General features: G+C 31.8%; 3 protein-coding genes across 7 annotated transcripts; all 3 read left to right on the top strand.

The window, feature by feature from the left end:
• The first annotated feature begins 2,013 nt into the window (after nucleotides 1-2,013).
• Nucleotides 2,014-6,591, top strand: NLP1 (nitrilase-like protein 1). 5 transcript variants are annotated; one of them, XM_085674031.1, is made up of 11 exons: nucleotides 2,049-2,180; nucleotides 2,299-2,373; nucleotides 2,953-3,118; nucleotides 3,504-3,552; nucleotides 4,461-4,552; nucleotides 4,714-4,865; nucleotides 4,941-4,987; nucleotides 5,101-5,134; nucleotides 5,395-5,561; nucleotides 5,883-5,979; nucleotides 6,255-6,591. In XM_085674031.1, exons 3-11 carry the CDS (start codon nucleotides 3,033-3,035, stop codon nucleotides 6,428-6,430), a joined length of 900 nt encoding a protein of 299 aa, XP_085530157.1. In that variant the 5' UTR covers nucleotides 2,049-2,180; nucleotides 2,299-2,373; nucleotides 2,953-3,032; the 3' UTR covers nucleotides 6,431-6,591. The 5 variants fall into 5 exon arrangements, with proteins under 5 accessions (XP_027926042.1, XP_027926041.1, XP_027926044.1 ...); XM_028070241.2 differs by lacking the exon at nucleotides 2,299-2,373 and having other exon boundaries at nucleotides 2,014-2,185; XM_028070240.2 differs by lacking the exon at nucleotides 2,299-2,373 and having other exon boundaries at nucleotides 2,028-2,180.
• Nucleotides 6,592-6,738: 147 nt separating this feature from the next.
• LOC114185786 (casparian strip membrane protein 3) lies at nucleotides 6,739-8,340 on the top strand. The gene is made up of 3 exons (XM_028073702.2): nucleotides 6,739-7,614; nucleotides 7,715-7,838; nucleotides 7,923-8,340. The coding sequence occupies exons 1-3, from the start codon at nucleotides 7,301-7,303 to the stop codon at nucleotides 8,136-8,138; spliced, it is 654 nt and encodes a 217-aa protein (XP_027929503.1). The 5' UTR covers nucleotides 6,739-7,300; the 3' UTR covers nucleotides 8,139-8,340.
• A 1,626-nt stretch (nucleotides 8,341-9,966) lies between these two features.
• Nucleotides 9,967-11,008, top strand: LOC114186224 (putative germin-like protein 9-2). Its single transcript, XM_028074264.2, has one exon. It carries the CDS (start codon nucleotides 10,205-10,207, stop codon nucleotides 10,817-10,819), a length of 615 nt encoding a protein of 204 aa, XP_027930065.1. The 5' UTR covers nucleotides 9,967-10,204; the 3' UTR covers nucleotides 10,820-11,008.
• Nucleotides 11,009-13,151: the final 2,143 nt, after the last annotated feature.

Below are 13,151 nucleotides of genomic sequence, written 5' to 3'. Positions count from 1 at the left end.
CTAAATTTTGACTTTATAAACTACGATTTTATTCCCTTCGACCCTGCCAGCAAGTAAATGCAGAAGCCAGTGAAGAAATCATTGTTTAATCTTGTGATAGAGACACAGTGTAATCTTTCTGCCAACAACACATTCTTTTTTAGATGATGTAGTAAAAGAAGGAGAAACAAAGCTAAACCTTGTTTGGATGTGTCAGATCATCAATGTATAAAAAGTAATCCTCCACCGGAGAAGCCACAACCAAATCTCTGCCAATATAAACTTATGATTATATCAGTATGATCCAAAATTTGAATTATAATTTCACTGCTCAGTTTACTTCAATGACTACTCCTATAATGCAATATTCAAGCATTGTTTTAATGGAAGCAAACAAGACATAAAATATGGCTAGGAAGAATAGAACTAAAACAAATCTTAATATATTAAGACTGAGAAAATTATAGTGATTGGGAAGGTGATTTGTTATTATTTTTTATTTTTAAAAAGAATTTATAGATTACTGATTATTGAAAAAAATTATTTTATTTAAAAGATATATAAAATAGTTATTATAATATAAACAAGTTATATATATAATTATTTATTAAATAAATTTATTTAAAAAGTTATTATAAGATATACCGATTTATTATTATTTTTATTTAAAATATTTCTAAGAGATAGAATCAAAATGATAGGAAAATATATGGGGATGAAACTCTAAGCTTATAAGATCGTATTAATTTTTATCAAAGAAAAACAAGATTAATTGAGACTATTCACTCAGGAACACATCAAGTCAATGATAATTTTTGTAACTATTGATATTATGGATTTTAAGTTTATGTGAGGTAACATGGGATCCATAGTAGGTGAGAAAATTATTCGTTTGGTAGAATATACTATTAATAAACTTTTACCTCTTTTCTTGTATATGTTCGTTCGGAAGGTTAAAATGGGTTGATTGTTATATGAGATTGACTCGTATGATCCAACGTGTTAGTGAGTCAGACGTGTTGAGCTTTCTTAGATTGGCGAGTCCAAAAAATAATCCAATCCACTTTTTTTTTGGGTCAGCAGACTAGTCCGTCAGATCTGAACCATCTTGACATCCTAATAAATATAAATCGATCTTATAAATGAAATGTTCTAACTATACTAAATATATTTTTCCTCTAAATAAATAAATAAAACAAATATTAAAATTGCAATCATAATATAACAAAACATATATCATATCTCTACATATTAACCTCTACTTCCCTCTACCAATTGCTAGACAAGATAAAAGAAGTAAGAAATTGTTATATATGAACAACTTATTATTGTTACCATTACCAATATTTTAAAAGTAACATGATATTTGTGGTTAAAATGATTCCTCAAATTTAGCTTATTTTCTTTATTCAAATTAAGAATAGGAGCGGTAAGAAAATTAAAACTTGTCATGTATATTTTAATTTAGTAAAAATATGTAAAGTAAATTATAACAACTTTCGCACAGTTAGATTAAGATTTCAAAAGAAACAACGATTTTCAATTTCTATACAATATAAATTACGGATTTCATTATAATTTAACTCACACGGAGAGTTGAGAAAAAAAAAAGGTCATAAAAGAATAAAAGTACAACTAGAACTAGAAATAATTTGGAGAATTAGGGTTTTTTATTGACGCCAATTGAAGTAACTTAACTTTTTAGTCAATATAAAAACATTATTTCTTAACGTTGAGATTATTTAACAGTTAATATAATTTTTTGCTATTTTTTTATTAATATTTGTCAATGTTTTTAACTAATATTAAGGGAATACTATTTTTCTATGGAAGTCGACCAAAATTTTCAATTGAAGTATTAATTTATATATTTGGTATTTTTGTATTTATTATTATTAATAATTAAAATAATGCATTCAAATATAAAAGTTAAAATTTAATAAATTTAAATTACTTTATCTAGCTCAAACATTTTAAAAAGTAAATAATTTAAAATAAAACTAATTTAAATTCAAAATGTTTTAATTTTCTCTTTAACATCTTTAACATGTGCTCCTAAAAGTAGGGGTTCAGCAAAGCTAGCTATTCCTCAATCTCACCCTTTCACCTCCATCTCTGCAATCACCACTGTAGGAGAAAAACCTGTCCGTGAATCCACTTCTGGAGTGAGCATTGTTCACGCCTACCCTTGCCTGCATCTGGTGAGGTCATTTTTTCACTCTTTCTTTTCCGATTTGGGTTCCTTGATTTTTAGAGTGTTATTGCAAAAGGGTCACGTGTGTTTGTAACCTCACCGGAAATTGCTTGGAGCGAGTCCAGATAAGGTGCCGCAGTGATCGGAAATTTCTGCACACGGCTCCACAGTCTGCGAGATGTGGGAAGGATTTGAGAAATGTAACACTAGTCAATCTAGCTTGCAAAAAATAAATACTTTTCATGTATGAAGATGACTCACATCTTTTTCTGACCACATCATTTTCCTAATACTTTTCATGTTGAACTCTGAAAAAATGTTCTAACACGTGCTTCTGGAATTTTTAAGTTCATATGCTTCTCGTGCCTATTATGGTATTCATTAATTATATAGATTGCTTTTTCGGATTCATTCATGATTATTTTGTAAACATAAAATGTGCGGTTATGGACTTATGGTAATTAATGTATACCAATATAATATTTGATTGTTTGTATGGTAAATTGGTAATCATTATGGCCTTCCAACTCTACATATTTTTGTGTGCAAGGTAATTTATACTTGATTTCATGTCTATATTGTGCCATATGCTATCTCGAAGACTAAATATAATTTCACTGTATCTCACTGTATGCAGTGCACTTCCAAAAGAAAGGGAATAAAGGGCAAATAATCCCTAAGTTTGAGAATTGTCGATGGGACTTAGAATCTTATTCCCTTTAGAAAAGTTGGTTGGTCTTGGCCGAATATAATTTCACGGTATCTCTCACTGTATGCAGTGCACTTCCAAAATAAAGGGAATAAAGGGCCATTAATCTTCTGTTAAAGAAATCTGAGTCTAATTACGTTGTTCCTGCGGATGGAGAAGCGTAGAACCGTGGTGGTTTCTGCTCTGCAGTTTTCTTGCACCGATGATGTCTCAACAAATGTCGCCACCGCCGAGAGGTGACTATTTCGCTTCCTTCCTTATTTTCCTACTTACAATTTCAATTTATTTCAGATTCTTTATTCTTGCAATCTCAATTCCATGCCCTGAATCCTGAATTAGTGACGAGGTTTACAAGCTGCCCAGGTTAAAAGATTTAATTTTTAGCCCATGCTTCCACTGGATGTCGCTCACATTCAAAAGGAAACATTATAATATTTTCTTTAGCTTTGGCTCACAGAGACAACCCTGACCGTCCTTACTTCAATGCTTGCAGCTTGTGAACTTTTTGAGCTTCAGTTTTTTTCCCTAACTATTGTTTAATTATATAAGAGTTAATTGGTAGATTGGTCAGAAATGAATTTCTATCCATGTTATGTGATACCTTTGGCTCTTCTGCTGCAGGCTAGTTAGAGCTGCACATAAACAGGGTGCAAATATCATTCTCATTCAGGTGTGTTTATAACCTGGGATGCCCTTCCTAATAGTGCTTCTTTCTTGTGTTACATGTCAATTATAGATTATTTAATTCCATCCAATAGTTTTGTTAACTCCTTTAATTCCTTCATAAGGTTAGGGTCATGTAGATATGTGCATAAATGAATTCTAAGTGTATTCTTCATTCACTGGGTCAAAACCATGTGATTATTTGTTCACAACATCAATTAAAAGTATTCTTTGTTTTAAGGAAAATGAAGATTTAAGAGCAGCAAGCTCCAACATAACAAAGTACATGTTGAGATTGTGGACTAGAAGCATAGATCTGGTTACATTATCAATTTACATGGAAATAATTTTCTTGATTTATAAATCATTTACTCTATTGTATCCGACATTTTATAAGATGGTATTTCTTTCATAAAACTATTTTTTACCATGAATAATACAATGCTATGTTATGGTCCAGAACTTATGGGTCAAACTATGGGACACTATAGATGATAAACCTAGTGAGACATGGGTGAATTTGTTTGACTGTGAGTAGAGTTGTTTTTTCTGCCATATGCCTGTATGAAATGGAATTTGGGTTAGATTTGAATAAATTACAGCCCTACTTCTTCACTATTTATTAATTTAATTAGCATTGTTTTGTTACAAAAAATGTTGATTTCATAATAATGCTTATGATTCTTGACAGTAATTGCTGATATCGTCAGAATATTTTTGCTGTAAATTTATTTATCTTTGGAACTACTGGCCAGACAGACTAACGGATTATTATGACTTTTGATGTTGATACTGACAAAACAGATTCCATATCCTATCATTGTAGGGATAGTAATTTTAATGTTCATTAATCTGATGGAAAACCCTGGTTGGCTGTGTGTTTGAATCACATTAATAATGTTTGACTAATTTCAGGAACTCTTTGAAGGTTATTACTTCTGTCAAGCGCAAAGAGAGGATTATATTCAAAGAGCTAAGCCACATAAGGACCATCCCACAATCCTCAGGTAAAATAATATAAATTAGCTTCTGTGATCTGCTTGTTAGTCACTACGTGCATGCCACTGAACATAGTACTTTTGGGGCAGAGGAACAAACATTGGCATAGCCTTTTATGCTCATCGTCCTATAGTGAATCCTTATTCTTGTTTCAATGTTCATAACGTAGGATGCAGAAACTTGCAAAAGAGTTAGGCGTAGTTATACCAGTTAGCTTCTTTGAGGAGGCAAATAATGCACACTATAATTCAATAGCCATAATTGATGCTGATGGCACTGATCTTGGGATTTATAGAAAGTCCCATATTCCGGATGGACCAGGTATGCAATATTCTGGCCACTTATGTGTCAGTTAGAATGTTTACATCCTAACCCATCAAACAATCTCTCCTACAGGTTACGAGGAAAAGTTCTACTTTAATCCAGGGGATACTGGATTTAAGGTGGGTACCTAAGATAGCCTTAATTGATATGCACTGATTTGAATGAATTTGGTTTTATGGTCCTTTTTTATGACTATTGAACGCCATGTAACATTGAGGCTTTTGCTGAACAGGTTTTCAAGACCAAATTTGCAAAAATTGGAGTTGGTATTAATTTATAATTACTGTAATTGTATGCATTCTATTTTCCTTTCCTATACTGAAACATCTATTAAACGTGTTATGTATAAGATTTTGACTGACAGAAAAATGCTGAATCTGTAAAAGATATGTCCCCAATGTTGACTTTATCTTTGCAAAAGCAACCCAACACATTTTGGAACATGCATTTTTTGTCTTCGTGTGAGATAGCAGCTGAAGTTAACATTCTTATTTTCTGTTACTATTTTACCTAATTTTCATGTCAGCTATATGTTGGGATCAGTGGTTTCCTGAGGCAGCCCGTTCAATGGTGCTTCAAGGTGCTGAGATTTTATTTTATCCTACGGCTATTGGGACTGAACCACATGATGCAAACATTGATTCGCGTGACCACTGGAAACGAGTTATGCAAGGACATGCTGGGGCCAATTTGGTAGGTTTTGTATGCAAGTCAATGGTTACTCACCCACATAATTTTTTTCATTTATGATGTGTTTCTGTTAGGTGCATATCTTGGCTCCTTATATATAATCTGCTTGCAGCTCTTTCTATTTCCATGTCTAGATTCTATAACTCCTTAAGCATTATTTGTTGGATAAAAAACAGAAGATACAATGCTAAACTATGCATCAGAGAAAAGAAAATTTACTGTTTGATAATATTTTCAAGAAAATGTGGAGGGTTGAACCATTTGTGTAAACATTAATACTTAAACTTTCCAACATATGTTATCAAATAATTTTGGAAAATGCAGGTACCTCTTGTGGCTTCAAATAGGATTGGAAAGGAGATAATTGAGACTGAGCATGGAAAAAGCGAGATAACATTTTATGGAAACTCCTTCATAGCAGGTAATTTGACTGAACGGATTTCTTGCTGGCACAGAAATACACTTTACTCGTTGTCCAGTGCAGTCATAAAAAGCTTTTCATTGAAAATATGATATACTTTTTCAGCATTCATATAAACCTTTAACTAATCTTATCTTGCTGTGCTCCATTGCCCCTTTCCTCTTTATACTGTAATAATTCTCTTACTTCATTTTTCATATACTTGGGAAGATTTAGCTGCTGCCACAAGTTCTCTTTTTCTGTCTGTCTTTTGACTCTGTTCTACTATCATACAGGGCCTAATGGAGAAATTGTTTCAATTGCTGACGATAAGGAGGAAGCAGTTCTTATTGCACAATTTGATTTGGACAAGATCAAATCCACGAGACATAGTTGGGGGGTATTCCGTGATAGGCGTCCCGATCTATATAAGGCGCTTTTAACCTTAGATGGCACCAATCCTGTTCAGTGATAGATAAAACATCTTATTTTGCAACTGTTAGAATGATACCTGGAATGGTTTAAGCCTTTCCAAACTTCTAGAGGATTTATCACTCACCAACAAGGCAAGAACAAGGGATAAAAACTGTTAATTTCATGCAATTTAATAAACATGTGGAATTTTTAGTTTAATATTTATATATGTCAAACATTCTTAATTTATATATATATATATATATATATATATATATATATAATATAAATAAGTTCAAAATTGTTTATTTATAGTAAATGTCCATTATATATCAGAAGAGGATTTTTTTTCTCTTCTGAATTTTATATAAGAAACCAAAATTCATGCGTATGGATTAGTTAGAAGGTAAATTTGGTCATTTAGCAATGTATATAAAAAACCAAAATTCAGTATGAACTATAATGCTTTGGGAAAGCAAATGGTGTTTTTGGAAGCTGGCGTATTGTGCAATTGATCTTCGTTCATAATATGAATCTGTGACGGTTGATTGTACGGTTTTTGGGTTTGGTTTTGAAAATTTATGTATCAAGTGCCAGTTATTTTATTCCTCTGTATTTTTATCAAGGCAATATAGTAACATGGTCCCAGTATAGGAACGTTAAAGAATAGAGGAAAAATGCTTTTGGTACGAGGTGGAGCAAGTACGTTCTGAACAACTCCTTCATTACACCTTACAGAATTAGACTTAACAAAGCAACATAGAGCATCTTCACTAACCAACTCCGTTAATTGAATGTCTCAACTTTCTTTATGCATCTTCTATATATACACAGGTACCAGTTTCCACATTACATACCAGAAAAAAATAAATAAAATCTTACTCCTTCTTCAGACCTTTTAAAAGGGTACCTTCCATATCCTATTGTGATGGAGTCAAAGAAAGAGGGTGTGGCATCTGCACCTACAAGCCCAGAATCAAGGAGGACGAGGAGCAATGGCAAAGGAAAAACCATTGCTGAGGCTGCTCCCCCTTCTGTAACAGTAGTTTCCACAAAAGTTACCCCATCCCCAAGGGGGGGATGGAGAAAGGGTGCCGCAATCCTAGATTTCATCCTTAGGCTCGGAGCCATTAGTTCTGCTATAGGTGCTGCTGCCGTCATGGGGAACAATGAGCAGATACTTCCATTCTTCACCCAGTTCTTTCAGTTTCATGTTCAGTGGGATGATTTTCCAATGTTTCAGTAAGTTTATGTTCCATAAAAGTATACACACTAAAAGTAGATCACAAATAGTTACACTAATTAGATGGAAATACCAACCATTTATTTTGGTGGCATGCAGGTTTTTTGTATTTGCGAATGGAGCAGCAGTTGTATTCCTCATCCTCTCGTTGCCATTTTCAATTGTATGCATTGTTCGACCTTTTGCAGTAGGGCCAAGGCTTCTACTAGTGATCGTAGACATAGTAAGTCTGAATTGAGATAATGCATTCACCAACATGTTTTGTTCCAACAATCATCTCACTCAATAACACTTAAAACTGTTGCAGTTTGCAATGGCATTGGTGATCGCAGCTGCTTCAGCTGCTGCAGCTGTTGTGTACTTAGCGCACAATGGGAGCCAAGATGCCAATTGGATCGCCATTTGTCAGCAGTACACTGACTTCTGTCAGGTTACTAGCCAAGCTGTGGTGGCTTCTTTCGTTGCTGCGGTTTTCTTAATTTGCTTGATTGTGCTCTCCTCTGTGGCTCTCAAAAGGGGTTGAAAAGAGAATTTGGATGGTAATGGCGGTGCTTCATAGAAGCTTCTCTTATATAATACTATTGTAAAGTTGCAAGAGTTTGAGGTGTAACTGATGTGTGTGAGTGTGCGTGTTACATTAAAGTCAAAAATCACGTTCCAGTTTGTCTTTCCAACACATTCTAGATTGCAAATCTGAGAACAAAGTTAAAAGCCCTTCTTCTCAACTCCAGCTTTAATTTTTAATTCTCATATTATTTAAAAATCAAGCTTAAAAATAGTTTAAATATATATTTATAATGTGATGTAAAATATTTTAACTTATTTTCTGTTAAGTTAATAATAATTAGAATTTAATGCTTTCAATTACTATCAACCTACAAAATATCAAAACACCCCTACAATTAGAAAATAATAATAATAACAACCAGTGATTCTTAATAAATTATATTGCAGTATACTCTTAACAAAATTTTACACTATATATTAAATTTGTTATATGTATATGAACGAAGAAATCATAAGAATTCAAGTTTGAGTTTCGGCTCTACAGGAAATTGAATATTAAAGAATTAGATCTATAAATTCATCTGAAAGATTTGAGTTAAAAGATGATTTCATAGGTTGAACTCATATATCGTTTCATATATCGTTGGTATTGTGTCTTTTTGGAATACTCAAAAGGCTCATATACAAAAGAAGACTTGCATGTCCACTATGATTTTGGATTAGAGTTTATATCAATCTTTTTTATATGAATTCAGCTCATGTTTAGTTTGTATTCCCCCTTAACATAGAAGAGGAAATTAAGTTAACTTAGAATGACAGAATCCAAATTGATGACATTTACTGTATAAATGTCAAATTCTTGAGTTTTTTTGTTTGAAAACCAAATTGAGAAAATAGTGATATTTGAAGAACCAGAATAACAAAATCTGTGATGAGCTCGACATGAGAGAAACTGTCAATGCTTGTGATGTAACATGTAACCTTCTGATTTCAACGATTTTCACAAGTTACATTTGGTTTTCTCATCAGGGACACTGATTCATCTTTTATGAAGTTATTGACAATTTGCATTAAAAAAAGTGACCGAATTTAGTAATTTGTAAGTATTAGTTGCTCCAATATGTGACACCTATTACGCAGCTGGAACTGATGTTTACTATGCTCATTCTTGTTTTCATTTTGGCAGTCCGCAAAATTTAACAACTTAAACGCCTAAAAACAACTAGAATATTCTCTCATCTTCTTCTTCTTTTTTTGATAAAGAGTATAATATTCTTTTAATTATTCTACCGAAATAGTATTGTGCGATGAACTTGGAGTCCTTCTTTTGTATCATTCTGTTATTTTTAATGAAGAAAGGATGAATGAGATGTTGACAATACATGTGGACACCATAATGTCTTCATGCATTACCCATTTCAGTTTACGGAACTCATAATGTTATAATCAAAATAAGCATAAAGAAAATATAAAGATAAATTACCTAGACCTGAAAGAAAAAAAGAAGAATATACATAGTTTCAAATTCTTACTCTTTTTTTTCTTTAAATAAAATTTTAAATTTTAAATAACCAAATCACTACGGTAAATTCTTATTATTTCAATTTTTTTAACATATATTATAACAGTGTTTCAAATTCTAAATAAAATAAATTATATCTTATAAAGATTCTTCATTCACACACCTTTCACACTTTGTATCCTTGTTTTTTTCCTTTGTGAAGTATGATTTATATCATTTGTAAGTTCGAAGAACATTTTTGTTTCTCAAGGATATCAGAGACACTCTACATAAAAAGCAATTATCCATTCTAATAGGTTAAAACAAAAGAAAAGCTACAAGTATAACTTGTCTCTATTTGGTTGGAATCGGCATGAAGAGTTACCCATGCAGAACATTCTTGTTGCAGTCTCTAATAATTGCAGACCACAACAGAGGTTAACCACTTTGAAATCTCCATAGTTGCTATAATACAAAACTCCAACACACAGCAGAAATCCCTATAAATAAACATTCATGAAATTTGAAACACCACACTCAAGACAGTAATAGTAATATTGATTTTAATCATAACCTTAATCATGTCTTCCACCACCTTTAAAGTAGTCACACTGATCATATCAGTTTTCAGCATCATGCAGATATCTTGTGGTGGTGACCCTGACATTCTCACAGACTTCATAGTTCCTCCCAACACCACTCTTGATGGCAACTTCTTCACCTTCACAGGCTTCCGTTCCTTGTTTTCACCCAACACTCTCTCAGCTTTCAAAGTGCAGAAAGCAAGCAGAGCAGAATTTCCTGCTGTTGATGGACAAAGTGTTTCATATGCAGTGCTTGAATTCCCCGGTGGGAGTGTGAACCCTCCACACACACACCCTCGTTCTGCAGAGTTACTCTTCAACGTTCAGGGTTCTCTTCAAGTGGGGTTTGTGGACACAACCAATAAACTCTTCACTCAGACACTAAAAACTGGAGATGTGTTTGTTTTCCCAAAGGGTCTGGTGCACTTCCAGTACAATTCGGATTCTCAGAAGCCTGCAGTGGCCATATCTGCCTTTGGAAGTGCCAGTGCTGGGACTGTGTCGATTCCAAGCACCCTCTTTAACACCTCCATTGATGACAATATCTTGGCTTTGTCCTTCAAGACTGATGTTTCCACCATTCAAACTTTGAAGAAAGGCTTTGCTCCCTAAGAGAGTGATGATGGATGGAATCAACAGCTTCCACAGTGTGACATTTTGCTTGTTTTGTTAACAGCAGTGTATTTTGCAGTTCAATAATGAGCAGTTCTATAAAGGGGTGTGAGATGCAGAATGCTTGATCCAATTATTGCTGTAATTGTAATCTCCCCAAATGCAATAAAGAACCTTTTTTTTTTGTTACTATGGTGAGTGACTTATCCAAATAAATTGTTTTTACCTCTTTTATTATTATTTTTTATGTTTAAACAAACAAATAAAAATTTATAATAAATAGTTTTGAAATTAAAATAAGTATATTTACTCTGAAAAAATAGTTTAGACTCTTAGATATTTTGAGTGCATCTCGAAATTTAGGAAAAATAATTTTGACAAACTTTTTTTATAAAGTTTTAACAATGTCAACATGTCATCACTCAATTAGCTAAATATTTTTTTAAAAATAATTTATTATGGTTTAAAAATAGAAGATAAAGGTTGTGTGAATACTTTGTAAAAATTAACAATAACTTTATCAAAGTATCGAAATCCCGAAATTTATAGCTTCCTTGAAATGTTTAAATAAAATCATTCAATGAATATTTAAATTGGTATTATCAAATAGATAATTCATTCAAATTTTCATGTGTAAACGAATTATTGAAAAAAAAAATCTACTAACATATAAGTCCACTGATATTAATTAAAAAAAAATAAATATTGTTTTCGTCCCTTAACTTTGACTGAATTTTGAAATTAGTTTATTTTAAAACTTTAGATCAATCTAGTGATTCATTTTTTGAAATACGTGGATTTAGTCATTTTAATAAAATTTTGTTAAGTTTATTTGACGTTTCATACGTATTTCAAGATTGTATTTGAATTGTTTATACTGTACTGTTTGACACATTTTTGCTTTAATGTTAAGTTTAATACTATTATGAAATGCGCTTGAAATATCAAAAAAATCTAACAAAATTTGATTAAAAAGACTAAATACACTTATTTTGATAGATGATTGACTAAATTGATCCAAAGTTTTGAAATTGACTAATTTCAAAATTCACTAAAAGTTAAGGGACAAAAAACATATTTAACCCAAAAAAGAATGTATCTATGTATATATCAAATATTTATAAAGAACTTATATATAAAAAAAAAATCAACAACCTATTTGGATAAAAAAAATTGAATAAGATAAATCAATAGATCAATTTCTATTTTTATTCTAAAACTATTTGTTTAATCTTCAACAAATTAAAATTATGGTCAATTTTAAAATAATAATATCCTTACTATATCCTTTTTTCAAGTTGATTCCTTATTTACTTACCACTAGGGATGGCAATTAGGGCTTGGCTGCGGGCCAGGGTAGTGAGCCTGCAGGCCCGCGCGGGCTCGGCTAGCATAGGCCCGCAAGCCCGCATAAAATTAAAAAAAAAAAAAAACTTGCACTTGTGTATATTAATTACTTCTTTTATGGACTCTTGCATTAACTTTTCAAATTCTTGTATAACTGGAAAAGACAAGTATTATGCAATTTTTAATGTGCTAAAATCTAAAGAATACATTATGTATGTCATAGTATGAATATGATGAAAATGTTGAATTATCAATTTATCATCTAATTCCCCAAAGTCTTTACTTAATTTTGTGAACTTCTTAAAGTTTCCCAATTTTTAAACATTGAAAGTTTTATCATAAAAAAAAAAAGTGGACCAGCCCACGGACCTACGGGCCAACATATACGCGGGGCGGGCCAGAGTATGCGACTCGCATAAAATGTGTGGGACAGGGCAGGCCGACCCGCGGTGTGCGAGCCTTATGCGGGGCGGGCCGGCCCGCATTACCACCCCTACTTACCACGTCAAATAATAATTCATAACAATATTCCTCTCCATAAGAACCATAATAATAAAAAAAATGCCAACTGAAAAACAATAATTTAGAGCATTTTTTGTCTAACATCAATATTATTATTTAGCTAAACAAATATCATTTTTAGTTAGTTAATGTCTAATAGGAACAATTAAAATATATATATATATATATATATATATATATATATTAACTAATATAAATAAGGTTTTTTCTAATGGGGTTATTTTTTTACCTATATCAATTGTGGGTATTTTTATTGACACCAATGGAATTTCTTATTCGTTGAAATAACTTAATATTTTAGTCAATATCAAAACATTATTTCTTATTGTTGAGATTATTTAACTACTAATACAATTTTTCTATGGAAGTCGACCAAATTTTTTAATTGAAGTATTAATTTTCATATTTGGTATTTTTGTATTTATTAGTAACTAAAATAAATATTTATTAAAATATTTTATAA

The sequence above is a fragment of the Vigna unguiculata genome, chromosome 5 (genome assembly GCF_037176805.1).
Source record: "Vigna unguiculata cultivar grain cowpea cultivar isolate G323 ecotype 2 chromosome 5, ASM3717680v1, whole genome shotgun sequence".
NCBI lineage: Eukaryota > Viridiplantae > Streptophyta > Magnoliopsida > Fabales > Fabaceae > Vigna > Vigna unguiculata.
Note: the sequence above shows the minus strand (reverse complement) of the source record. Positions and strands in the feature narration are given on the sequence as shown.